The following is a 27128-nucleotide window of genomic DNA, read 5'->3' on the forward strand; positions in this document are numbered from 1 at the left end:
AAACGCCATATCCAAACTACTTCCATTTAAATCCCGAATAACTTATGAAAAGGAATACAAAGATTTTCAAAAATGGAAGCAATTAAAAACCGTGCGAGAAGAAATATAGTTTTTAACCTATCCTCGCTGTTAAAGTATCATTTAATCTACCCTTGCGGTTAAAGTAATATTTTATCTACTATTTTTGATAGATATAAGGCAATTTTAACAGTTGCTATGGAAAAAAATGGTATTTAAACTTCTTCTTAAACTCCTCTTAAACAATAAATGCGTTTAAGAGGTGTTATACTTTGTCATTATCCTACTGTTAACTAATTTCTTGTCAACTCAACCTTCTGATCCCGAACCCAAACAAAAACACAAGCGAAACCTCGAGAACTAATCCTAAACAAACACGTACACGCAAACTGAAACGGAGCGCCACGCTCGGGGCACAACAAACGCGACGCGACGACAAGCAGATTAGGCCGTGTCGGGAATCGACGAGGGGGCGAACGTGCGGCGCCCCCGGGGGGCACGTCTCCCACCGCTTATTGAATTTGCATCGATTACCGCCCCGACGGATTAAACGGGAAAATACGGGAATTAGACGTGCGGGAAGTTGGACGAATTTGTGTCGTGGTGTGTGACGGCCTTTAGCGGTTTTTTCTTCGATTGTAATCTAATTATCCCATCAAAAACATCGAATGTAAAAAATTCCAAGTCTCGCAACACAATTTTTCAACAATAAAAATCAGAAATGTTCAAGCCGCCGTCATGTTGATCGGATTAAAATAATATTGAAATCGGGGTTTTGTCATATTTAAGTATTTTAGTTTTTTGCTAGTGTAGTTATTGAGACTATAAAACACTCAGGTACAAGGTTTGTATGATGTAACGCTGTTTCGGGTAGTAAAAAATAAGTGAAAAGGAATTCGAACTAGGTGTCTTGTTGTGTTATGACAATTTCAAATGTTAATAAAATTGTCTAAAAAAATGTTAAGGCGTAAAGGAGAGCGTAATTAGGGCGTTGTTGGGTGCAATAACATTCAATAACTCAACTTTCCCGGATATTCAACTCTCCCAAAACATTTTATAGCTTCATAATTTCTGACACTGGTTTGATCAATAGTGTCGCGTCACTAAAACTACCCGTCTTAACAACACGTCTCCTTTGAAATAAAAGTCGCATTTACTTACATATACTATACAACATTTATTAACTACTGAGCTTACTTGCAACTAATAATAAACAAAATCCACGAATAAATGATTAATTAAAAAGAGAATGAAAAAGCGTAAATTTGACAAACCCGGTACGAGTCCGCCTTCAGCTTCCCTTTAAAATCTATACGATACTAAAGACTAAGATCCCAAATATTCAGTTTTCTAAAAAATAAGGCATATGTTTTTAACCCAATACCTACCTCATAAGCCACTTGAACTACGTCCTCGAAGGAACCCTTGTCTTCGATCAGAAATTAATAGACAAGGGTTCACAAGACCAACCGTCACCAACAGTAAATCCATAAACTTTCACTTTTGAATAGGATCGAAGAGGATGAAATATAACTTGCAATATTAATGGTATATGCTTTTTTAATCAACTAGTGATTAAATGTTTTATGGACATCTTCTAAAATTATAATTATGTACCTTTAAAAAATTTCGTTATAGGCGAAATAGCTCCAATTATACCTCACTAGCAAAACCGGTGATAAGACATAAAATTATGCTCGCTACCGTAGTTTTGAACTCATCTAATTTTTTTTAACTGGAATAATAAATTATAATGCAAGTTAGACCTTCTGAAGATATCAAAATATTTACCTTTTTATTTTTTTGTTTAGAATTTCCACGAATTATACTTCCTAATGCTGGAAGTACACACCGGGGCCCGAGACGCCACAAAAAATGCGAGGTCCAGCGAGGCGCCCCGAGACATTGAGCAAAAACACACTATAAAATTTTGCAGTACATAAATAAATATATTCTGAAGAATAATTTTGTAAAAATAAAAACAATCAGCCGCTCAACGAGATAAACTTAATAACACTTATTTAAGAAAGACTGAAAAATATATATTTTTATTTATTTTTAATATCTCTGAAACTATCCAAAATATATTTGCTCATATCTTAGCATTATGTTAAGTGGCCTGAAAGGAATCATTCCAATCCAATCCATTCACACTTTTTTGAGCCACCCTATAGAAGTTAAAATATTTTCCTGAAATACATCATAGGACATAATTTATTTAGGTTTGCACAGGAGCTACAGATGTCCGATGCACTATAGCTGGACCCTGTATATACATATTATATTATAGATTAATGTAAATAATTATTTCCTTATTTTATACAAGGTGTCCCAGAAATAAGTGCAAGTATTTTAACTGGTAGTATAGTTCAACCCCAGAAAGACGCCTATTAAGTTTCCTTCGCGAAAAAAAAATTGAAAATTCGGAATTTTTTGGATTTTTTTTTAGTTTTTAGTTAAAAAACATAATTATTTCTTGATAATATGGCCACATAGGTGGTAGATTAAATTTACAAGAAAGAAAATCCAGAAAATATCCTTCTTCTTACGACGCCGTCTCCTTTCGAAGGTTGGCGATCCAAATAGCTAACGTCATTCTAGATACAGCCATACGAAATATGTCGATTGATGAGCAACCAAACCATATACGAATGTCCTTTAGCCAGGAATTCTGGCGTCTGCCGATAGATCTTTTGCCCTGGACTTTGCCTTCAATTATTAATCTGAGAAGTTCATACTTTTTACCCCTCATTATGTGGCCTATGTAACGTGTTTTTCTTTCTTTGATGGTAAGCATGAGTTCTTTCTGTTTTCTCATTCGATTAAGAACCTCCACATTTGAAACTATTTGGACCCATGATATTCTTAATATACGGCGCTAAATATACATTTCGAAGGCATCTAGTTTTTTTTCTAACGATATGTCAAGAGTCCAACTCTCACACCCGTACAGGAGAACTGAAAAAATGTAGCATCTGACCATGCGTACCCGTAGCTCCAAACTCAAATCTGACCTTGTGAAAAATTGTCTCATATTTATAAATGTTTTTCTAGCCTGTTCTATGCGGCTTCTAATTTCTTTCTTCGGGTCGCATTGATCATTTACAATACACCCCAGATACTTGTATGAAGACACTTGCTCTACTGGGTCACCGTTGATATCCAGGTGAATCTGCACAGGTGTTTTGGTGAATGCAAGAACCTTCGTTTTTGTGGTATTTATGAGGAGACCGCAGTTTTCACTATGCCGAACTAATTCATTCATTAGCCTCTGCAAATCTTGTTCATTCTCGGCCAGCACAACTGTATCGTCGGCATACCTGATATTATTGATCACTTTCCCGTTAATCTTAATTCCACATTCGATTCCTTCTAGAGCTTCTTTGAAGATAGCCTCTGAATATATATTAAATAAGAGCGGTGACAGCACACAGCCCTGTCTTACACCTCGTTTAATCGTGATTTCTTCTGACGATGTTCCTTCAATTTTAACCACTGCGTTTTGCTGCCAGTAGAGATTTATAATCAATCGAATTTCTTCTCTATCTATTCCGGTTGTTTTGAGGACTTTTATAAGTTTTTGATGGTTAACGCAGTCAAAGGCTTTTCTATAATCTATAAAACAAGCGATTACATTGACATTCATGTCTCTCAGAAAATATCCAGTGGTTCTCAAAATTTTAGCAAAAAATCATTTTTTTTTTAAATTTTCAAAGTAAAATAACACCGTTATTTTCGACTTATTTGAAAAACGATAAAGAGAAAATATGTTTCTTTTATCGAGATCTCCCACCCCTTAAAATACTTGCACTTATTTCTGGGACATTCTGTATAATAACATGATCAGAAGGGCATAGTCTAGTGTTGTCGCTATACGGTGGTCTTCCGTCGTGGTCGTCATCATAAAAAGACAGATTGATAGTGAAATCACAGTCGAAGCTATGAAGTAACAGTAAATAAAATATAACGGACAGGTTATTATTACGATAACGATATAAATCACAGTCGCTGTGAGTGTAAAATCACGTTTTCACCCAAATCTAGTCTAATGTACCATGGCCATGAATCACCCTATATAAGAAAACATTTGAAAGAAGTAATATCCAAAACAAATATTCCTTTAAAACATAGAAATTCCGGGCCTGTACCCTACAAACAACAAGCAGAGCCTCACGCACATATTCGAATACCGAAGCGACCCTTCAAACGAGAGAGAAGAACCCTTTTCCTATCCGCCAAGTCCCGCCTCTGTCTGACTTCCTTCGGCCCTTATCATTACTTTCTGGTTGGTTGCGTCCGCCGCCGCCGCCAGCGGGGGAGGGGGTAACGGAGAGAGTCTTATCGCGGGGGGCGGCACTCCTTCTGGCAGCCTCCGTGACGTATTTAGGGGAGCCAAGAAGGGAGGATCGTGTCCTGAGAGATTGTGAGAAGTGGCAGATTTATTTTTTATATTATATTTATCCTGGAAGACTGTAAGGTAAAGAATGTCTGATTGAAAATGGATTTATATTCTTAGAAAAAAATTAAGATTTAAGAAGAGACTTTAAGATTTAAGAGAAAAATTTATGATTTCAATCTAATAATAATAATAGCTCCCGTATATAGCGTTTAACGTCTTGGGAGTAGCAAGATACAGCTTGCCATGCTAGAGCCTTCGGTATAGAAGGAAGGTAATGTGGCTAGCACTACGCTTCAACCGCCTATTATTACCTCAGGATTGTGAATCCCAAGTACTCATTTTAAGGCTGAGTCGACCTAGGTAACCAAACTATTTTTATTTTATTAAAAATAGTCGGCTGATGAAATGCCGGCTGTAGGATTTGAACCCACAACCTTGACATTGGTAGACGAAAGCTGTACCTCTACGCCACCGGGCACCTCCATATTTATTTTTACCGGTGGTAAAATATAATTTTTAGGAGTCTCTCTTTTTGAAACCCTCAAGAAAAAAGGTTTTTTAAAAGCAACATCTAAGTTTGACCAATTCTTGCATCACAACTCTCTTAGTGACGATGAACAGAAAGGTGTTGAGACCCAGCTGCGATCATTTTTCATTGTTTTACATCGAAAGTGGAAAAAAGTTGCTTTTCCTTAAACAAGTTTCGTAAATATAATAAAACGTAGCTATAAAGCATTTTATTAGTCACAGGGATTTCAAGTTTAACCCCCAAAAGTCTCATTTCAACCGGTTAGTATAAAAACAAAACAAAGACTCATTAAAGGGTTAATGGAAGAGCATTCGAAAGAACAATTGGGTTTTGCAACTACTATGAGCTTTAAGGCTAGTGGGAATAAGGATGCTCTTGTAATCGTTGAAACCTTAACTGAAACTCTATCGAAAGGTACTGAGTTCAAAAAATCAATGAGTGACACCAATATTCAATTCGGCAATTTTTCTCCTGAAGAAGCTCTGGCTGTATTTACGGATTTGTAATTGACACAAGCTCAATACCAACTTCTTAAAAATGCGTTAAAATTAAAAAGTCTTAAAGATGCGTTTCCCAGTTACTACTACTACTACTACTACTACTGCCAACTGAATTTACAATTCTCCTCCATTGCGTTCTATTGTGCGCTGCTTCCTCCCACTGATGCTGCATACTTATCCCCTTTAAGTTTTCATGTACAACATCTTTGTATCTTTTGAGTTGTCCACCCGGTTTCCTCTTAGCCTCTACAAGTTCACCGTGAAGAAGAGATTTCGGTAGGTTTCCCAGTTACAATCATAAGCAAGCAAAAAAATTGTAAAAAGGGGCTAAGGCAAATTGTTATCCAAATGGCATGACAATTTCGGAGGAGGTTTCAGCCATTAATCTTCAATCATTACTAAGCCATACCTCAAGAAGATTGATAGAGTTTCAAAAAGAGGTATTATCTTCTTTTGCATCAAATGGCGTATCATTGCTATTTTGTAAAATAGCAATGATACACCATTGAATGATACGCATAGTATCATTGCTATTTTACAAAAATAAGCGAATTCTTACAAAATATCATGCTTTTTGTTAGTATGCATAATAGTTGGTTAGTTTAACACTAGACAAGTATCCTTAGCATTAAGATAATAACCTTAGCCTTAACATAATACACAGAAGTTATCATACTTTTTTTCTAAAAATCCACTTTTGTTTCAGTTATTGATTTGGACGGTCTGAATTCAGATGAGACAAACTCAGGAGACAACTCTAATGCTGGATCTAGCATAGGAACGGATGACGATCAAGCGAGATTGCGGCTCAAAAGGAAACTTCAAAGAAATAGGACGTCATTTACTAACGATCAAATAGACAGTTTAGAAAAAGGTCAGTGACAAATGAACACAATTACACGTTTCAACGTTTTGCATTAGTTTTACAATTCTCTATCATTTTTCAATATCAAGTAGATACTAAAACATTTTGAGCTTCACAATTTATACGCAATTTTATTTTAAAAATTTTGACAACCACTAGATCTTTTCTGGATTTTTTTTCTTGTCAATTTATTCTACTACCTATGTTGCCATATTATCAACAAAATATGTTTTTTAACTAAAAACTAAAAAAAAATTAAAAAAATTCAAATTTTCCAAAATTCATGTTTCTGGGGTCGACATATATTACCTCTAAAAATATTTGCACTTATTTAAGACTCTCCCTGTATAATTATGTTTTCCGTGGTAAATTAAACATTAAATAAATGTTGTACTACTAAATTAAATTCTATTTGTCATAGATTATTGTGTAATCATATACTAAAATATATTAAATGATTTCAAATTATACAGGGTGGCGCACCTCATTCGCCTCGGTTGATTATACGAAATATGTGGCGAGGCAATGTGCACAATTTAAAACTATTTTGAAATATACAGGGTGTCTCAGAACTAAGATCCATACCAAAGTTATATTTTTTCTTATGGAACACCCGGTGTTTTATTTCATTTTTGGATTCTACAAGAGAATTGATTATTAACACCCCGTACATTACTTTTCAGAATTAATTCTGGTGCTGAGTTTAAAGGTAAAGAAATAAACTTTACTCAAAAATGTCATTGCTTCCTTAAATTTATACAGGGGTACCAAAATTTGGTGATCTATTTTAAGGATTTATTTTACATAAAAACTTTGTTATTTCAAATGCAACACCCTCTATTTTTTAAATAAATCGAAGCAGATTCAAATGCTCTTTCAAACTATATTAAGGTTTCCTATACCTATCTATCTCAGATTTTGAATAAAAAGCGATTTTTAAATAAAATGGCAATCAAGATGGCTGCTATCGCCATGGCAATTTTCTAGTGACAGTTAGTAACTATTTTCAAAATCGAAATTTGTTTATAGACTTTATTTAAATTTATACCAGCTTACTTTTATTTAATTTACCTACAATAGTTTAATACTTGTAGATATATGGATTTTCTATAAAAGAGCCAATTACGGCAAATTCAATTCCTTCACTTCCAATGACAGGTTTCTGCCTAATAGGTTTTTAATAAACTACACTACCAACTCTGCGAAATAGGAAATAGGACAAGTTGTTTTTCAAAGGAACACTTATCAGGAAGATTCCTATTTGGATATCTCTGAGCATAAGCTCTTAAGGCCAAGAAATAATTTTCCTCACAAAATAAAATCACTAGTAACATATCCATTCGTTCCGCCAGCAGATACGGCTTTATTTTTCTTCATAAAATAAAGAATACTTACTTATTAAACTATTGTAGGTAAATTTTAGTAAACTGTTTAAATAATAATGTCCATAAACTAATGTCGATTTTGAAAATATTTACTGTCACTAGAAAATTGCCATGGCGATACTAGCTATCTTGATTGCCATGCCATTTTATTTAAAAATCGCTTTTTATTCAAAATCTGAGATAGATAGGTATAGGAAACCTTAATATAGTTTGAAAGAGCATTTGAATCTGCTTCGATTTATTTAAAAAAATACAGGGTGTTGCATTTGAAATAACAAAGTTTTTATGTAAAATAAATCCTTAATATAGATCATAAAGTTTTGGTACCCCTGTATAAATTTAAGGAAGCAATGACATTTTTCAGTAAAACTTATTTATTTACCTTTAAACTCAGCACCAGAATTAATTCTGAAAAGTAATGTACACGGTGTTAATAATCAATTCTTTTGTAGAGTGCATATTTAAATATCTTTAAATATCTCAAAAACCAAAGATTTTAAACATATTTACCCTTTATAATAAATGTCTTTTTTTGGGCCCAAGAATCCAAAAATGAAATAAAATACCGGGTGTTCCATAAGACAAAATATAACTTTGGTATGGATCTTAGTTCTGAGACACCCTGTATGTTTCAAAATAATGTTACGTTTTTCGTCGGTTCCGTGTGGATAGAAAGTCACAATTTATTTAAACACTATTTATTTAACACTAATTAACAAAAACAATAACGATAAGAAATAACGATAAGAGATTTATAGAACTATGTACAAACGATTTATAACTAAGAATTTATTTTGAATTTTAGCGCGTCAACTGCACTCGTCTATTTATAACTGCCCTCTCTAAGCCACAGCCGCCGGCTTTTATACCTACAGTTAAAGTTTACTAGAATAGTCCATAGATCGTTAGGTGCATAGAGAAGGTTTCGAATGTTCTCGTATGTACTACTCCATTCCAGTGGAACTCGATTTTTCTCGAATCTTCGAATGAATCATTACGGTGTCTATTCTTTAATGCGATGTTAAGGTCATCCGAGGGCGGGCCATATAGTTAGGTTAGGTCGAGTCCACACCGGTCCGCAACACTGCCCCCTTCTTAGGTACATGCTCGTCCCGAGATGTACACGGTGAATGAAGGTATTTGCAAAGCTGGCCCCTGGTACATTGCGAAGTCTGGTAGAAATAGCAGTCTACAGTTTTCTCTCCCGATCTCAGCTTTGGGTTGTAGCAGCAAACGAGGATCTCGATTCCCGTAAATCTGAACAAGACTTCAATCATGTTCCGGATTGTACGCCAACTCAAACCATCGAGTCCACACGCCAGCTTCGGAATGGCTAATCGTGCAATGTTGTTGTTTAGCAGGGCTTCTCTCAGTTCAATCAGGGTCTTCCATAGATTGAGATAAGTCGGCTTACTCGGGGACCATTCCTTGGTGACCAGGTAGAAGATGTGCCTTGCTTGACCATGTGCATTGTCGGTTAGCCTCAAGACGCTTCCAACCTCTGGATCCTGTCGGCGTAGTTCTCCGACACGCCCAAACTTCTCATTGAACGTCGCAGCGATTCCTCTGGACATCCGCAAATCTCGAGCCACACAATGAGCGAGCGAATAATCAGGAGGCACGGAAAAGAGGTCTCGTTGATCTTCTTTGGTTACACCATAGCGAGCCTTCTCACTGCTGTTGTATCGGGCCATGAAATCGTCAAAGGACATCTCCGAATCAGGGGGATCAAAGCTGCAGGTTCTCACGGTCCCAGCACGATCTTCTATTTCGCCTTGGTAGGGGCTCAAACGGTTGAAATGGACTACCCTCGGTTTTCCTTTTGGCAATTTTCTGATACGGTATACGACGTCATTAATTCTATCCATGACTTCGTATGGCCCTTCCCACGAGGATTGTAGCTTCGGAGATAACCCACGACGTCTCTGCGGGTTATATAGCCACACCAACTTCCCTGGTTGGTATCCTCCATGCTCAGCTTGAATGTCGTAGTGTTCCTTCATTCGGTCACTAGCACTTTGAATATTTAGGCGGACTCTCTGATGAATGTCGTCCATCCTTTGACGTAGTGTGTGGACATAATCTTCTCCGGCGACTTCTTCTCCCGGTCGGCAACCAAATTTCAGATCACAGGGTAGGCGCACTTCCCGTCCCATAACGATGCTGGCTGGAGTTTGCCCTGTAGATTCTTGGACGGATGAACGGTAGGCCAACAGGAACAGGTGAAGAAATTTGTCCCAGTCTCTTTGGTGGTCAGAGACTACTTTGGCCAGATAACGGTTGATAGTTCTGTTCATGCGTTCAACCATCCCATCGGATTGTGGATGTAGAGCAGTCGTCCTGGTCTTGCGGATGTTCAGGACTTCACAGACGCCTTGGAACAGATTGGACTCAAAGTTTCTTCCCTGATCTGAATGAAGCTCCATGGGAACACCAAACCTGCAGATCCATTCTTTAACAAGGGCATCAGCAATCGTGGACGCTTCTTGATTTGGCAACGCGTAGGCCTCGACCCATTTGCTGAAGTAATCCATTACTACCACAATGTATTTGTTGCCATCGTTCGTCTCCGGGAAAGGACCAGCCACGTCGATCGCTATTCGTTCGAAGGGACTGCCTACATTGTACTGGCGCATAGGGGCTTTACCACGCTTTTGTGGCCCATTGATGGCTGCGCAAATGTCACATTTCTTACACCAGGCCCTCACATCTTCTTTGCAGTTCACCCAGTAGAACCGTTCACGCAGCTTGCCAAGTGTCTTGGTAACACCCAGATGTCCACCGCTGGTTCCATTGTGAACCTCCTCCAAGACTTCTGAGACCATCTTCTTTGGAATGACGATCTGCCTTCTCTCTTCTTGTCTCTCCTGTCTCTCGATCACACGGCGAAGTAGTCCGTTATCTATTACCAAGGAATTCCACTGGGCCAAGTACGACTTTACGTTCGGCGAATATCTGCAAACTTCTTCCCACGCTGGTCTTTGGCATGCGCTTTTCCAGTTAATTACTAAACCTAATTCTGGGTCACTGGTTTGGTCATTTGCAAGATCTTCGGGTTGCCAACTATCATTAACCACAGTTGTTCTTAGGAGTTTCACTTCTTTCTCTTCTGCTCGGGAACAATGTCTTCTGGAAAGTGCGTCGGCATTCCGATGGATTGCCCCAGCTCGATGTTCTGTGTCGAAGTTAAATTCTTGTAATCGTTCAATCCATCTAGCTACCTGCCCTTCGGGATTCTTAAACTGCAACAGCCATTTCAAAGTAGCATGGTCTGTTCTTAACAAGAACTTTCTTCCATAGAGATACTGAAACAGAATATATTAGGTTACTGATTATTTGTTGTTAAATTGCGGAACTACATGGGAATATTTTGGTGTAAATGTAGTAAACCTTATTAACATTCAATGCGTTGAAACACACCTCTTGTAGATGTCGCCGCTCATACCCATTTTATTAAATAAATCTGGTATGCGGATAAAAAATATCTTCGATTTAAGTAAATTTATTTCTACATTTATTCTTAACTTTTGCAAATAACAGCGGCAGCCTGTGGTTTAAAATTTCACCATACATCTTATTAGTTATTATATTTTGTATGAATTAACTTGGTGCTAGGTAAGATTTATCCATAATATTTAAGATCAGCAAATCATTTATATAATTTTCTAGCCATTATAGCAAAGAGTTACTAAAGAGAAAGAGAAATACACGAGGAACTTAAACTATCGCCTTTTACTTCATCAGACCGACCCTCAAAATTTCTCCCTGTTACAATACTTGTAGAAGTGTTCCACTGTTTTAACTACTGCTAGTAATTCTCGTCTGGTTACACAGTAGTTCCTTTCCGGTTTTGACAAGGTCTTACTAAAATAACCAATGACTTTTTCTTGACCATCCTGGATCTTAGACAGAACAGCGCCTAACGCAACATTGCTAGCGTCGGTATCCAATATAAAGTTTCCGTTGCCAAGAGGGTAGCTAAGTATGGGCGCACTAGTCAGGGCCTTCTTCAATTTTCGGAATGACTCGTCAGAATCTGAGTCCCAAGAGAAACGCCTCTCGCCTTCGGTAAGTCTGGTCAATGGTTTTGCGATGGTGGCGAAACCCTGTACATAGCGGCAATAATACTATTGCCGTGCATAGTCCCATAAAGCTTCGTAGTTCATGTTTATCTTTAGGTATTGGCCACTCTTCCACTGTCTTGGTCTTCTGTGGATCTACCGCAACTCCTTGGGAGGAGACTACATGGCCCAAGTAGTGTACCTTTTCTTGACACAGATGACATTTCTTGGGGCTAAGTTTCAAACCAGAGCTCCCTAGTCGCTTGAAAACTTCTTCCAAATTCTTCAGATGATCGTCAAAGGATTTCCCAACCACCATGATGTAATCCAGGTACACTAAACAGGTAGTCCAGGATAGTCCCTTTAACACAGACTCCATTAGTCTCTCAAAGGTAGCTAGCGCGTTGCACAATCCAAAAGGCATGACGGTAAATTGCCACAGTCCGGAGCCCACCGAGAACGCTGTCTTCTCTCTGTCTTTCGGCGCCATGTCGACTTGCCAATATCCACTCTTCAGATCTAACGTAGAGAATATCGTTGACCCCGCCAGCGTGTCTAGAGTATCGTCTATCCTCGGCAGGGGATAACTATCCTTCTTGGTAACATTATTGAGCTGCCGATAATCAACACAGAACCTGGTGGTACCGTCTTTCTTCTTTACTAGTACTACCGGCGATGTCCACGGGCTGTTAGATGGTTCGATGACACCCTCTTCTTTCATTTCTCGAAGGATTTTATCAGCTTCTTCACGTTTGGCGAGCGGAAGTCTTCTCGGATTTTGTTTGATTGGTCGTGCATCTCCGGTATCAATTTTGTGTTGTACTAAATTGGTACGACCTCTCTGTCCTGCTTCTCCTTTATCAAACACATCTTGATACTTGATTATCAGGTTTCTCAATTTTCTTCTATTTTCGGGAGATAATCCTTTAACGTTTACTAACTCCTTCACCATTTTGTCCGGAATTTTTGAAGTCGAAACTTTGGAGGCTTCCACGCTTCGAACGACTGAGGAGACCGAACAACAGTACCCTAAGAGGGTTCCCTTCTTCAAGGATACAGAATAATAATTCGTGTTCATTACTCTCACCGGTACAGTTTTCTTCGCTCGTAGCAGGGCTTTTCCAACAGCGATCCCTCGTCCTATTTCGCTGTCATGGTTCCTTGGCTCCAACAGAATAATACTCCCATTATTCATTTTACCTTCTAGGCAACCATCCAAAAATATCTCACAGCGCTCAGGGATCGAAACATCTTCTGCTACCACCACGCGAAGCGTCTCCTCACATTTTCGATGTAGAACCACTTCTTCATTTATTTTCAAAATTCCCTGTTTGAAGTTTAGTTCAAAACCTCTAGTGGTCATAATGTCCATTCCGAGAATAAGTTCATCTTCGATATCTGCTACTAACACTGGATGTTCAAAACTGGTGCTCCCAATAACAAAATTAAGGCTTACTTCTCCATGGACAGCAGCGGAGCCCCCTGTAGCAGTATGTAGTCGCCATTGTGTTGTTTTAACCTTCTTCGATATTTTAAGAATGTCCGGTCTGATGATAGTTTTCGTCGCACCTGTATCCAACAGCATGGTCCGGAACTCTCCATCAACAAAACCATCCACAAAAATGCTGTTGAATTTGTGTTGTAGCGAGGCGTCTCGAGCAGTTTTCGTTGGGGCATGTTGGGTACAGGTCGACGTGTGCCCCTTCATTTCGACCCTTAGTAGTTTTCCGACCTCGACGAAGCCGGTTCTTCGTTCTTCTCCTTATAACGGCTTCGCACGTGTCCTACCTGTCCGCAGTTCCGGCAACGAATCGGTCCCTTCTTGCCCATGTACTGGTCCATTACTTTCCGAACAATTCCTTCCACGGATTCGTCGGAACATTCGTCGATGGCCCGTACTCTTCCTAAAGACCGAGAACTTTATTTCGCGGCCTCGAATTCTAGGGCACGTGCTAAAGCATCCACCGATGACGTTGGGTGGGCTAGGAGAAGCGCTTGTCTTGTATCGTTGTCACGTAAGCCGTCGGAGAATGCCTGTACTGCCAACCGCTCCATAACATTCTCAGGCGTAGCAGGGTACAGGGTACGCAAGGCGAACGAGGCGGGCTACATCGGCTTCAAACTCCTGCAGAGACTCATTTGCCTTTTGAATGCGATTTTTTAGCTGGGAATGATAGACATGTTCCAAATGAGCTTGGCTGTACCTCATTTCTAAATGTCGTACCAATTGCTGATAATCTCCCTGTTCCGATGGTGACAGTGTCTGCAGGATATCAGTCGCATCTCCTCGCAGTGCGATAGTCAAAGCGGTAGCTTTTTCAGCGATTGTCCAGCCGTTCGCTCTCGCAGCGGCTTCAAATTGGCAAAAATAATTGGCCCAAGCGGTTTTTCCGTCAAACTGTGGAGGTTTCATAACTGATTTTGAGGCATACCTATTTTCGACTAGTTTCGGTCCCTCCGATGTTTCTTGACATTTTGGTGAATTTGCTTTTGCTATTTGTTCTTTCAAAATTTCGATTTTTCTATTTACATCTTCCTCAATCTCTGTTATTTTGTCTTGTAGTTCCGTTGAATTCTCTATAATCTTATTGTTTAAACTTTCTTCTAAATTAAGTATTTTGTCACTAAAACTGGCTTGTAGATCTTTAGAATTTTCTATGATTTTATCCTCTAAAATATTAATTAAATCCTGGGAATTTTCCATAATTTTATCTTTCAAACTGTCTTCTAAATTTTGAGAATTCTCTGTAATTTTATCGTTCAAACTGTCTTCCAATTTTTGAGAATTTTCCGTCATTTTATCTTCTAATTGTTGTAGGCACGAGTCAAGGTCACCTTCCAATTCAAAGCAAAATGTGTCCGGATCCTCGCCTTCCTCCCTCAAAACGTCTCTCAGTCTGGCTTGCAAAATGCTTTTCTTTTCATCTGTCTCGCACTCTCTCTCTTCCAATATGCATTTCAGTTCGGACACTCTCAAGAATTTCAACAATTTTTTCGGAGCCATTATTAGTCTTTTTATTTTTCTAGTCTATCACACACACCACACTTGACACCAATTGTTACGTTTTTCGTCGGTTCCGTGTGGATAGAAAGTCACAATTTATTTAAACACTATTTATTTAACACTAATTAACAAAAACAATAACGATAAGCGATTTATAGAACTATTTAGAAACGATTTATAACTAAGAATTTATTTTGAATTTTAGCGCGTCAACTGCACTCGTCTATTTATAACTGCCCTCTCTAGGCCACAGCCGCCGGCTTTTATACCTACAGTTAAAGTTTACTAGAATAGTCCATAGATCGTTAGGTGCATAGAGAAGGTTTCGAATGTTCTCGTATGTACTACTCCATTCCAGTGGGACTCGATTCTTCTCGAATCTTCGAATGAATCATTACGGTGTCTATTCTTTAATGCGATGTTAAGGTCATCCGAGGGCGGGCCATATAGTTAGGTTAGGTCGAGTCCACACCGGTCCGCAACAATAATTTTAAATTGTGCACATTGCCTCCCCACATATACCCATAAATTTTTTTTTCTACATCTTTCAGTTTTCGTAGAAACAACCGAGGCGAATGAGGTGCGCCACCCTGTATATATATACAGGGTGAGTCTTAAATAAGTGCAAATATTTACAGGGCTGATAGATATCGATAAATTATAATATAATAATAAGGATTTATTTGACGTTTTTCAAATAAGTCCTTATGGTTTAAAAACTAAAAAAATCCAATTTTTTTTTCAAAAAATTCGAAATATACTACCCCTAGAAATATTTGTACTTATTTAAGACTCACCCTGTATATACAAATATTAGGCAATTTTTTTGTGAATTATTTTAGTCACTATATAAGCAGATAACAACAATACCTTGTCTAAAAAGATCAAGTCCTCTCTAAACTACTTATAATGCAGCAACAATATACATGGTGGTCCAAACTCTACTCCGGAAACTTCGGCAACATATTCTGCAGATAAAAATAAGTAAAAAAGTTCGTATACATCTATGTCCTGAAATGCTTAGTTTAGGAGATACAGGGTGTAGAAATTTCATTTTTATTTTGATTTTTTCCAAATAATTTCTTCTTTTTTTTGACACGAGAAATTTGATTTTGAGGTCAATATGACTTCTACTTGTAGAGGGCGCCACCTACCTAATATACAGGGTCCGGCAATAGTGCGTCGGGCATCTGTAGCTCCTAGAATAAAAAACTTAGGAATTCTGTTTAAGTGCAAACCTAAAGTATGTATTAGGATGTATTTCAGGAAAATATTTTAACTTCTATAGGGTGGCTCAAAAAAGTTTGAGTGGAACTGGATGATTTTTTTTAAATGGAACACCCTGTATATTATTGCATTTTTGGCTTCCTTTCAGATCACTTTACAAAATCCTAAAACATCAGTAAATATATTCCGATAATTTCAGAGATATTAATAAATAAATAAAAATTATATATTTTTCAGCCTTTCTTAAAAAAATTATTAATAATACAAGAACTGTCCTGAAATTAAAACTATATTAGATATTTACTGTAGATGGTCTGTACTTAACTTTGCTATAAATATGGAAAACGTAAATCATTCAGGATGTTCAAAACTCTACGCCAAACTTTCTAAAATATAAACTAATTTTTCTTCGTTTTTTTAATGGAACACCCTGTATATTATGTTTTCAATAGATGGAGAATTAAAAAATGAACATTTTTTATATTTAGAGTATTTCAAAATTTTTAACGGTTTCGCAGATATTCGCGGTTTTATATTTCATATGGCATATTCCTCATTAAATTTTTATCAAATCCACCTAATGATTTTTCTCGTGTATTTTACCATTGAAAGCACCATATGAAGTAATACTGCGTGTATCTGCAAAACTATTAAAAATTTTGAAATACTTTAAATACAAAAAATGTTCATTCTTTAACTCTCCATCCAATAAAAAAATAATATACAGGGTGTTTCATTTAAAAAAACATAGAAAAATTATTTTATATTTTAGAAAGTTTGGCGTAGAATATTGAACATCCTGTATGATTGTATGATCTACGATTACCATATTTATAGCAAAGTAAGAACAGACCATCTAAAGTAAATACCTAATATAATTTTGATTTCAGAACAGTTCTTGTATTTTTAATAATTCTTTTTAAGAAGGGCTGAAAAATATATATTTTTGATTTATTGATTAATATCTCTGAAACTATCGAAAAATATTTTGCTCATATCTTAGGATTATGTAAAGTGGTCTAAAAGGACGCCAAAAATGCAACAATATACAGGGTGTTCCATTTAAAAAAATCATCCAGATCCACTCATACTTTTTTGAGCCACCCTATAGAAGTTAAAATATTTTCCTGAGATACATCCTGGTACATACTTTAGGTTTTCACTTAAACAGAATTTACAAGTTTTTTATTGTAGGAGCTACAGATGCCCGACGCACTATTGCCGGACCCTGTATATTTACGACGTTTTTTAAGGAAAAAAAATCGCTACGAGTAATGGTTTTCGAGATATTTGGAATTGATCTTATCAATACCTGTCATCATTGACATAAATTAAACATGTAAACTAAATAGTTATTAGACCAAAATTATAAATTTTAAATGATTTTGTGTCTAAAGTTCAACAGAAACTGTTTTATCATCATTTTTTCCGAGAAAAATTTATGATTAATTTAAAAAATTAAACATTTCCCAAATTTGTAATTTCAGTCAAATAACAATCTACTCAACATGTTTATTTTTGGTCAATAATGACACGTATTGACTATTTACATTCTAAATATCTTGAGAACAGTTACTTGTAGCGATTTTTACCAAAAGATATTTGTTACATAAAAAATCACGGAAATGTATATTTTTTCACTCAGTAGTTTTATACAAGTACGGACGAAAAGTTATGACTCTTCAAAACAGTTAAACACATGTAGGTGGCGTCCCCTACACATAGGAGTCATATTGACATCAAAATCAAATTTATCGTGTCAAAAAACTCCCAGACACCAATTTTCATCTAAATATTGACGTTACTTAAGAAATTATTTGGAAAAAATTGAAATAAACATGAAACTTCTACACCCTCTTTCTCCGAAACTAAGCAATTTAGGACATACATTTATACGAACTTTTTTACTTACTTTTATCTACAGAATATGCTGCCAAAGTTTCCGGAATATAGTTCGGACCACCCTGTAAACGTCTAAATATAATATGACCAAAAAAAACGGCGTCAAAGTGAAGGTGAAAATCGCCTGTTACTTTATATATAAAACTATATCGAAATTTTCATTGATTGTAATTTTCAAACCAATGTTGAATCGGAATTGTATTGAGTGGAATAATTCTAGACAAGAATACTTTCTTAATTACAATCTCCGTTATAAAAATTAAAATAAGAACAACGAATGCAATTTTTTAGAATTTGAGCGGACGCACTATCCGGATGTCTTCGCCAGGGAACGACTAGCTGCCAAGATCGGTTTGCCCGAAGCCAGAATTCAAGTATGGTTCTCAAACAGGAGAGCAAAATGGAGACGAGAAGAAAAATTGAGGAACCAAAGGAGAGGAACCCAGGCACCATCGGATGGGCCAGGACCCAATACGTCCCCTCCTAGATTACAAAACTTCGGAAATACTAGTCCAGCAATGTACTCGCCTATCGCACCCTCCATGTCTATAACAGATACTTACAGGTAAACATAAATTAGACTGTTTTATTATAAATGTCCAGAGTAGTTTAAAAAATTAGTAACATACAGAGCGATCAACAATGACTGAAATAGCTGGCATTTTGGCTATTCTGATTTGGCTTGTTTGGTTGTAAATGAATTAAAGTAATTCGAATATTAATCGGCTATTATCACGAACTTTAAAACAAACAAAAAATTAAATATTTTATTTTTTTTAACGATCTTTACATTCCTTTTCCATCTATCTATCTATTCAGCCTCTTCGGTCCATCGTTGGACATAGGCCTCCCCCAATCTCTTCCACTCTTCCCTCTCTGTCACCGCGCTCATCCATCTTGTGCCTGCATGTTTCCTCAGATCGTCCACCCATCTCATCTGAGACCTTCCTCTACTTCTTCTATTCTCCCAGGGCCTCCAGCTTACGATGCATTTGTTCCATCGATCATCCTTTTGTCTGACATTGTGACCGGCAAACTTCCATTTCAATTTTGCTACTTCACTTCTCACATCCCTTACTTTAGTTTTTCCTCTGATCCACTCATTCCTTTTTCTATCTGCCAGCCTTACATGTAGCATTTGTATTTCCACAGCTCTTTGATATTTTGTTACCTTATCCATATTTGATTTTGTCAGTGTCCAGGTCTGGAATCCGTAAGTAAGAATAGGGAGCGAGACAGGGAGTATACATTGATTATATACTTTGGTTTTGAGGTACTGTGGATAACTTTTGTTTTTTAATATGTAACTTAATTTTCCAGTGCTGCCCAGGCCAGTCTCACTCGTCTCTTTATTTCAGCTGTTTGGTTTTCTTTTTTGAGTTTAATCATTTGTCTCAGATATATATACTCTTCAACTTGTTCTATTTTTTCTTGGTTTATTCTGGTTGTTATGTTTTCATCTGTGTTTGTTATGATTTTAGTTTTAGTGTAGTTCATATTTAGGCTTATTCTTCTAGCTGCTGTGTCCAGTTCTTCCAGCATTTCTACCAGTTCTTCTTTCTTTTCTGTTATTAAGGCGATATCATCCGCATATCTTAGGTGATTCAAATATTGTCGACATATTTTGATACCTTTTTCTTCCCAGTCTAAATTTTTGAAAACGTCTTCTAATGCCTGGTTAAAGAGTTTAGGGGATATTGTGTCACCCTGTCTGACACCTCTTCCTATGCGAATTGGCTTTGTTCCTTCGTGGATTTTAATTGTTGTTGTTGCTTCGCCTACGCGTTGCCAAATCAAGAAGCGTCCACCATTGTTGATGCTCTTGTTAAGGAATGGATCTGCAGGTTTGGTGTTCCCATGGAGCTGCATTCAGATCAGGGAAGAAAATTTGAGTCCAATCTGTTCCAAGGCGTCTGTGAAGTCCTTAACATCCGCAAGACCAGGACGACTGCTCTGCATCCACAATCCGATGGAATGGTTGAACGCATGAACAGAACCATCAACCGTTATTTGGCCAAAGTAGTCTCTGACCACCAAAGAGACTGGGACAAATTTCTTCACCTGTTCCTGTTGGCCTATCGTTCATCCGTCCAAGAATCCACGGGGCAAACTCCAGCCAGCATCGTTATGGGACGGGAAGTGCGCCTACCTTGTGATCTGAAGTTTGGTTGACGACCGGGAGAAGATGTCGCCGGAGAAGATTATGTCCATAGACTACGCCAAAGGATGGACGACATCCATCAGCGAGTCCGCCTAAATATTCAAAGCGCTAGTGACCGAATGAAGAGACGGCGTGGGTTATCTCCGAAGCTACAATCCTCGTGGGAAGGGCCATACGAAGTCATGGATAGGATTAATGACATCGTATACCGTATCAGAAAATTGCCAAAAGGAAAGCCGAGGGTAGTCCATTTCAACCGTTTGAGCCCCTACCAAGGCGAAATAGAAGATCGTGCTGGGACCGTGAGAACCTGCAGCTTTGATCCCCCTGATTCGGAGATGTTCTTTGACGATTTCATGGCCCGATACAACAGCAGTGAGAAGGCTCGCTATGGTGTAACCAAAGAAGATCAACGAGACCTCTTTTCCGTGCCTCCAGATTATTCGCTCGCTCACTGTGTGGCCCGAGATTTGCGGATGTCCAGAGGAATCGCTGCGGCGTTCAATGAGAAGTTTGGGCGTGTCGGAGAACTACGCCGACAGGATCCAGAGGTTGGAAACGTCTTGAGGCTAACCGACAATGCACATGGTCAAGCAAGACACATCTTCTACCTGGTCACCAAGGAATGGTCCCCGAGTAAGCCGACTTATCTCAATCTATGGAAGACCCTGATTGAACTGAGAGAAGCCCTGCTAAACAACAACATTGCACGATTAGCCATTCCGAAGCTGGCGTGTGGACTCGATGGTTTGAGTTGGCGTACAATCCGGAACATGATTGAAGTCTTGTTCAGATTTACGGGAATCGAGATCCTTGTTTGCTGCTACAACCAAATCGAGATCGGGAGAGAAAACTGTAGACTGCTATTTCTACCAGACGCAATGTACCAGGGGCCAGCTTTGCAAATACCTTCATCCACCGTGTACATGTCGGGACGAGCATGTACCTAAGAAGGGGGCAGTGTTGCGGACCGGTGTGGACTCGACCTAACCTAACTATATGGCCCGCCCTCGGATGGCCTTAACATCGCATTAAAGAATAGACACCGTAATGATTCATTCGAAGTTCGAGAAGAATCGAGTTCCACTAGAATGGAGTAGTACATACGAGAACAATCCAAACCTTCTCTATGCACCTAACGATCTATGGACTATTCTAGAGATCTTTAGCTGTCGGTATAAAAGCCGGCGGCTGTGGCCTAGAGAGGGCAGTTATAAATAGACGAGTGCAGTTGACGCGCTAAAATTCAAAATAAATTCTTAGTTATAAATCGTTTGTAAATAGTTCTATAAATCTCTTATCGTTATTGTTTTTGTTAATTAGTGTTAAATAAATAGTGTTTAAATAAATTGTGACTTTCTATCCACACGGAACCGACGAAAAACGTAACAGTATTAACTACAGCTTCTCCGCCGTACTTTAGCATTTCTGTTGTTATTCCGTCTTTTCCAGGTGATTTGTTGTTTTTCATTTTCTTCAATGCTCTTTATTTCCGATTTGCTTATTTCAGGTTGTAGTTCTGAGTTTCTTATTTTTGTTTGGAGTTTCTTTACAGTGTCTACCGGCGGCGGCGGTTCCCGTTTTGTTTCGTATAGTTCTGTATAGAACAACTCTGTGATTTTTATAATGTCATCTTTAATGTTAGTTTCTATGCCGTTCCTGTCCTTTATTTTATTTATTTCGATCTACCTAGAGTGGGTTTTAGACATTTCATACTTTTGTTATTTTTTATTACCCTCTCAATTTGTATTTCTTGGTTCTTTCTTTCATTTTCTTTTATCATTTTTCTTATGGTTTTATTTATCTCTGTGTATTCCATCGATGTCCTTTTTCCTTCTTTGTTCAGGTTACGCCTTTTATCCATGAGATTTTTTATATCTTCTGAGATGTAATTTTCTTTCTTTATGTCCTTTTGTGCAACTTCGTTTCCTACTTTTTTCATCGCTCTTGGCAGTGTATCGTTTATTTCGTCTACAGTTCCGTTTTCACTTCTTAAGGTTTGTTCTAACTGTTCCTTTAGCATTTCTTTATAAATCGTTTTATTCTCTGCAAGTTTATTCATGTCCAGTTGTTCGTGGTTGCTATTAATTTTCTTTTTCATTTCGAAATTACTATCAATAGATATGTTTGCTTTGACCATCCTGTGATCAAGCTGTTTAGGACTGTTATATCCCTAACGATCTTTTTCTTAGTAGTTAGTATATAATCAATTTCGTTTCTCGTTGTTCCATAAGAGTAGCCATGTCCACTTTCGTTGCGGTTTCTTCTTATAGAATGAGTTCATTGCGTATAGGTGTTTTCCTCTAGGTAATTCATTACAGCCGTGCCTCTATCATTCCTTTCTCCATATCCAAAATATCCTTTTCCATAATATAGTGGAATTAAAAAAATAAAATGAGAAATAAATGGATTTAATCTAAATAAATTAAAAAGGAAAAATGTACATTTCTAGACAGGGTGCTACAAATTCGAGGTACGAGCATAGGTATCTCGGTAACCGTAATAGATGCCATCAAAAAAGTTTTGAAAATATCAAGGATTGCTGAGTTTTTTGGTAAAAACCTGATAGAATCTATCTGATAGTATTTTTAGATTTTTTTTTCACCGGAAATGACTACGACTTTTGGTTTAAATTGTAACATGCGGTTCATAACGACATTTTGACTCGAAATACTAAGTGTGTGGTACCAAATTAATCGTAAAAAAATGCTTTTTCCAACTATGCTAATGAGCCACCCTTGTTCCATTTGAAAAAATTTAGATAGGATTAAAAATACGATTTGGGCATCTTTTAACTGGCCAGGACAAGACACGAAAAACGTAAGATCATCAAATCTACTTTTCCAAGGCTCCTTGTTTAAAAATCAGTGTTAAAGTTAAACATAGCCGTGGCACTCTAGATTGAAATTTAAAACACGATTTTTTTTAACAAAAACATGTCACTCTACCCAGAGTGTCATTTTCTATAGAATAAAGTAGAAATATGCCGAGGGTGCTATTTAAAAAACAAAAGTTTTAATAATTTCCGGTGAGACAGGGAATTGACCAAAAACAATTGAATACGTCAGTCAATCCTAATTTATATCATATATGTACTAACATACCAAATCTCGTTTTTTTGCCTGAAAAAATAAAAAAGTTATAAGGATGAGCGAGAAAACTATAAATATTACTTTTGTTTCCACCCAGCATGGTTTGATATAAATCATTTCAAAAATAAGAAATAATTAGACAATTTTTATAATACAAAATCCTCTAAGACAGTATTATCAGCTATTTCAATCAGTGTTGATTGCTCCGTATAAACATTTGGAATATAAAGAACTATTAGATATTGCAAACTTTTTAGTAAATGGTATACTTATCTGTGTTATTAATATAAACTCATTACTATCTTCAGCACAATGTCACCTATGTCCAATTTCACTCACGGCGGACTAGCAACCAGCATGGGTCCCTCACCAGGCGCCTGTCTTCAACAGAGGGAAAGTCCAGGAATGGGAGGCGCCATGGGAAGTTATTGCATGGGTAGACCGTCAGGGTATGACCTTGGTATAGGGTATGGTTCTAGACCGTCACCTTGTAGTCCAGGACAGCCGTATCACATGAACGGACATCAATATAATACGAATGGAACTTCCACAGGTGAGTTGGCCAGATTTAAATAAATGTATTAAAAAGGTGTGTATCATATCCAGATAAATTATGAATTTGAATAAGAAATTAAACCTATTTATATACATTGTTATTACTTTACTTTGGTCCACTTTTAACAAGATTTGACTTTTTTTGTAAAACATTTATTAAAATACAAATTATAGGGTTTTTAGGCGTTAAGTTTTCATCCGAATTGCTGTGTCCCATGAATGTTAACAAATTTATTTAGTAAAAAAACTTCCCTTTTTTAAATAATTCATATGTTCTCTTCGAACATCTTTAAGGTCCATTTTGACCAATTCAATCCTGATCTAAGCTTTTTTTTCAAGAAATGAACTATGTATAAATGATGTAAAGATGAACTATGTACAATAGGGTGTCCGTTATTTACCAAGTTGATCATTTCTCTCACGACGCCCTCTAATTTTTTTTGTTTATTGTCTAATAAAAATAACAGACCATTGTAAACCCTTAATATTCAATTCACAATAAACCTTGCCCCAAAGACGATTCATTTCTCATTTAAATTACATAGGAATTTACCACTTTTTGTAATTTTTTTTTCTTTCGATCTTGTTCTCTCGCAGCCATGACAATCACATATTCTTGTACAGAACTGAACTCTCTAAAAAAGGTCTCTTATAATTTTTCGATAAACCTACTCCTTCAAAAGTTATTCACGGTTAAAGTTAACCACTCGTTAAATTTCTAATTTTTTCAACTTTATGATTATTTTTGAAAAATTTAATCTATTATTTGAAAAAAAGCAATTTTCATGATACCATGACCCAAGTAGCATCTATCTGACTTCGAACTAAATCTGACCTGAAGCGACGTCAGACTTTGTGCAAATTTAGGTCGGGTGCTGGTGATGCGACCTGTGACGTCGCTTTCCTATTAAAAGCGACGTCGTTGCATCCGAGTCGGTAAATCCAACGATCTGTCGACGTACAAAATAACAACGTACCATTTTTATTAATTTCCCAACGTCGTTCCCACGTTGGCTTGCACGACGTACATATACTTGAACTAGCCCGACGTCTACCCGTTGTCCGAATAGGATACGTCTCACTGATAATCCCTAAAGTAACGTCCAATATATTGTTCATATTTATAACCTAATTTACGTATCTCTATTTACGTCGGTAAATACAACCCATTAAGTGGCATTTGCGACCTAATGAACATCATGAACATAACCTAATAAAAAGTTTTTGAAAACAAACTTAATTTTTTATTATGCCTAAAAAAACACTAAAAATGCATTTAGACGTTCATCTACATTTTACAGAAAGAGGTCGAGGCTATTGAAAAATAATAATAGTAGTAGTGATGTCTTGCCTCCACCCGTAAAAGCTTTTTATCCGGAAGAGATGCTGTATTACACTGGTGCATCTTAATTTCATTTTTTAGCTTAGGAAACTAGCAGACCCCATCCTCCGACGACATGTGAGGTTAGGCTTAAAAAAGTGGCTGACAATTTTTTTTAAGAAGAAAACAAAAACTAAAATATAGTTGCACAAATCCACAAATCACTGATACGCAAAGTGAGGTTACGTGGCGTACGTTGGAATTATATACGTCATAATACGATTGCCGGTCGTCCGGTTTGATGACTTCGATCGTGTGAGACGACTAATGTTGGAGACCCGGTCGGAATTGGTATATTGGTAGTTCATATTAAGTCGGACACAGAAATCCGCCATTCTTAACACGTATCCGATTGTCAGCCATTTTAAAATCGTTTTTTGTTTTAAAATTTATATATTCACATTTCGATTTCTAGTAGAATAATATTGATAAGGTTGAGTTTGGGGGGAACCACAGTACAGTTTTATGATTAAACCAGCTAGAAAATAAAAAAAAATATTTTGCGAGTTACTTTTTATAGATATTTTTATTTCATAAATCTACCTAATTTTGAAGGCGCTCGTTGTTTTCCGGAGTATTTTAACCAGATATATCAAGAAAGTGACTTCCGTTGACAAAACTGATGTCTGGATTAATGATTCAGAATTATTATAATATGAAATTAGATAGGCACTTATAGTTATATTCGAGGAGTGATTATGAATCCATTTGTAATTAGGTAGTTTGCTTAGGTTTTTATGTATTTTTGGTAGCGAATATGAAACCAAACGTAACGTAAGTGCTTAGCGACGAATTTTAAGTGACTAAAATCCAACGTAATATGACGTTGGTAATTGGTAGACTTACATTCCCTATTAGGTCAGATACCGACGTCGAGGCGACCCGAATCTGTATTCCCCATTTAGGTGCAAATAAGGGTCGTCAGGCGGTCGAACCGACGTTGGTACCCGACGTCGGGTTTATTGAACGCGACGTATACCCGACGTTAGATAACGTCCAAATGCTACTTGGGGATAAACAATTTTGAATCATAGAAAACAATTGAATGCATATGACAGGTAGTTAATTCTAATACTTATTATTTTTGAGCTTGTATTCTTTTGCAGTACTTAATTAACTATATTTTAAGTACCTCAGTTCGGTAAATTTCTGTTATTTTCCTAACATTTTTTTTCTATTGAGTCGACGATTTGAATTTATTTTTACAAACATTTTTGCCAACATACGGATTTTTTCTACGCAAGCGCACTTCAACGCATTTAGTATATCGACTATACTCACTTGCCTCTAGCCAGACCGGGCAACTCTCCAACTTCCAACCCACAGTTCTGATGGCGGTCGAAGTATCCCGATCATTTTCCAATAATGCCCGCCAAATTTAAAACGTGAGTTATTTTCTTGTCTTTTATTATAAACTTGTAACTTTCGAGAGTAAGTTCTTCAGTAATAGTAGCATAACTTAACCTAAACTTCAAGAACGTACAAATTATAATAATATATAACAGTTCTACAAAATCGGTCGGGTATTTCGCGGGCAATCTATAAACTAAAAAAAATACCCCAGAGAGTAACCAACGCAATCAAAATACGACGTTGTCACAAAAGTTGAAGAATTTAGAAATTTACCGAGTGGTTAACTTTAATCGTGAATAACTTTTGAAGGAGTAGGTTTATCGAAAAATTGTAAGAGACCTTTTTTGTAGAGTGTCAATTCTGTACAGGAATATGTGATTGTTATGGCTGCGAGAGAAAAAGATCGAGAGAAAAAAAATATTTGCAAAAAGTGGCAAATTCCCATGTAATTTAAATGGGAAATGAATCGTCTTTGAGGCAAGGTTTATTGTGAATATTAAGGGTTTATTTACAACCACACATGCAATACTGACATTACTGACTTTTAAAAAATTTGAAAGTGTCAAATTATCTACATTTCTTCCCTCTTCCTTTTCCCTCACTCGGTTTTTCTTATTTCTCGCCTCATTTAATTAAGCAAAATATTCTTGTAATATCTTTATTAAATACTTCTCTAACATCAACAAAAATAAACAA

General features: G+C 37.0%; 1 protein-coding gene across 3 annotated transcripts in view; it reads left to right on the top strand.

The window, feature by feature from the left end:
- LOC115889302 (paired box protein Pax-6-like) overlaps positions 1–27128 on the top strand; it is a 178325-nt gene that overhangs the window by 149816 nt on the left and 1381 nt on the right. For all 3 annotated transcript variants that reach the window (XM_030909257.1, XM_030909258.1, XM_030909259.1), the window contains 3 exons: positions 6153–6320; positions 18182–18455; positions 23452–23696. In XM_030909257.1, coding sequence (XP_030765117.1) covers positions 6153–6320; positions 18182–18455; positions 23452–23696 — 687 coding nt within the window. The remainder of the gene's footprint in view (positions 1–6152; positions 6321–18181; positions 18456–23451; positions 23697–27128) is intronic.

This window comes from Sitophilus oryzae, unplaced genomic scaffold (assembly GCF_002938485.1).
Source record: "Sitophilus oryzae breed Bouriz unplaced genomic scaffold, Soryzae_2.0 scaffold_813_pilon_pilon, whole genome shotgun sequence".
Classification (NCBI taxonomy): domain Eukaryota; kingdom Metazoa; phylum Arthropoda; class Insecta; order Coleoptera; family Curculionidae; genus Sitophilus; species Sitophilus oryzae.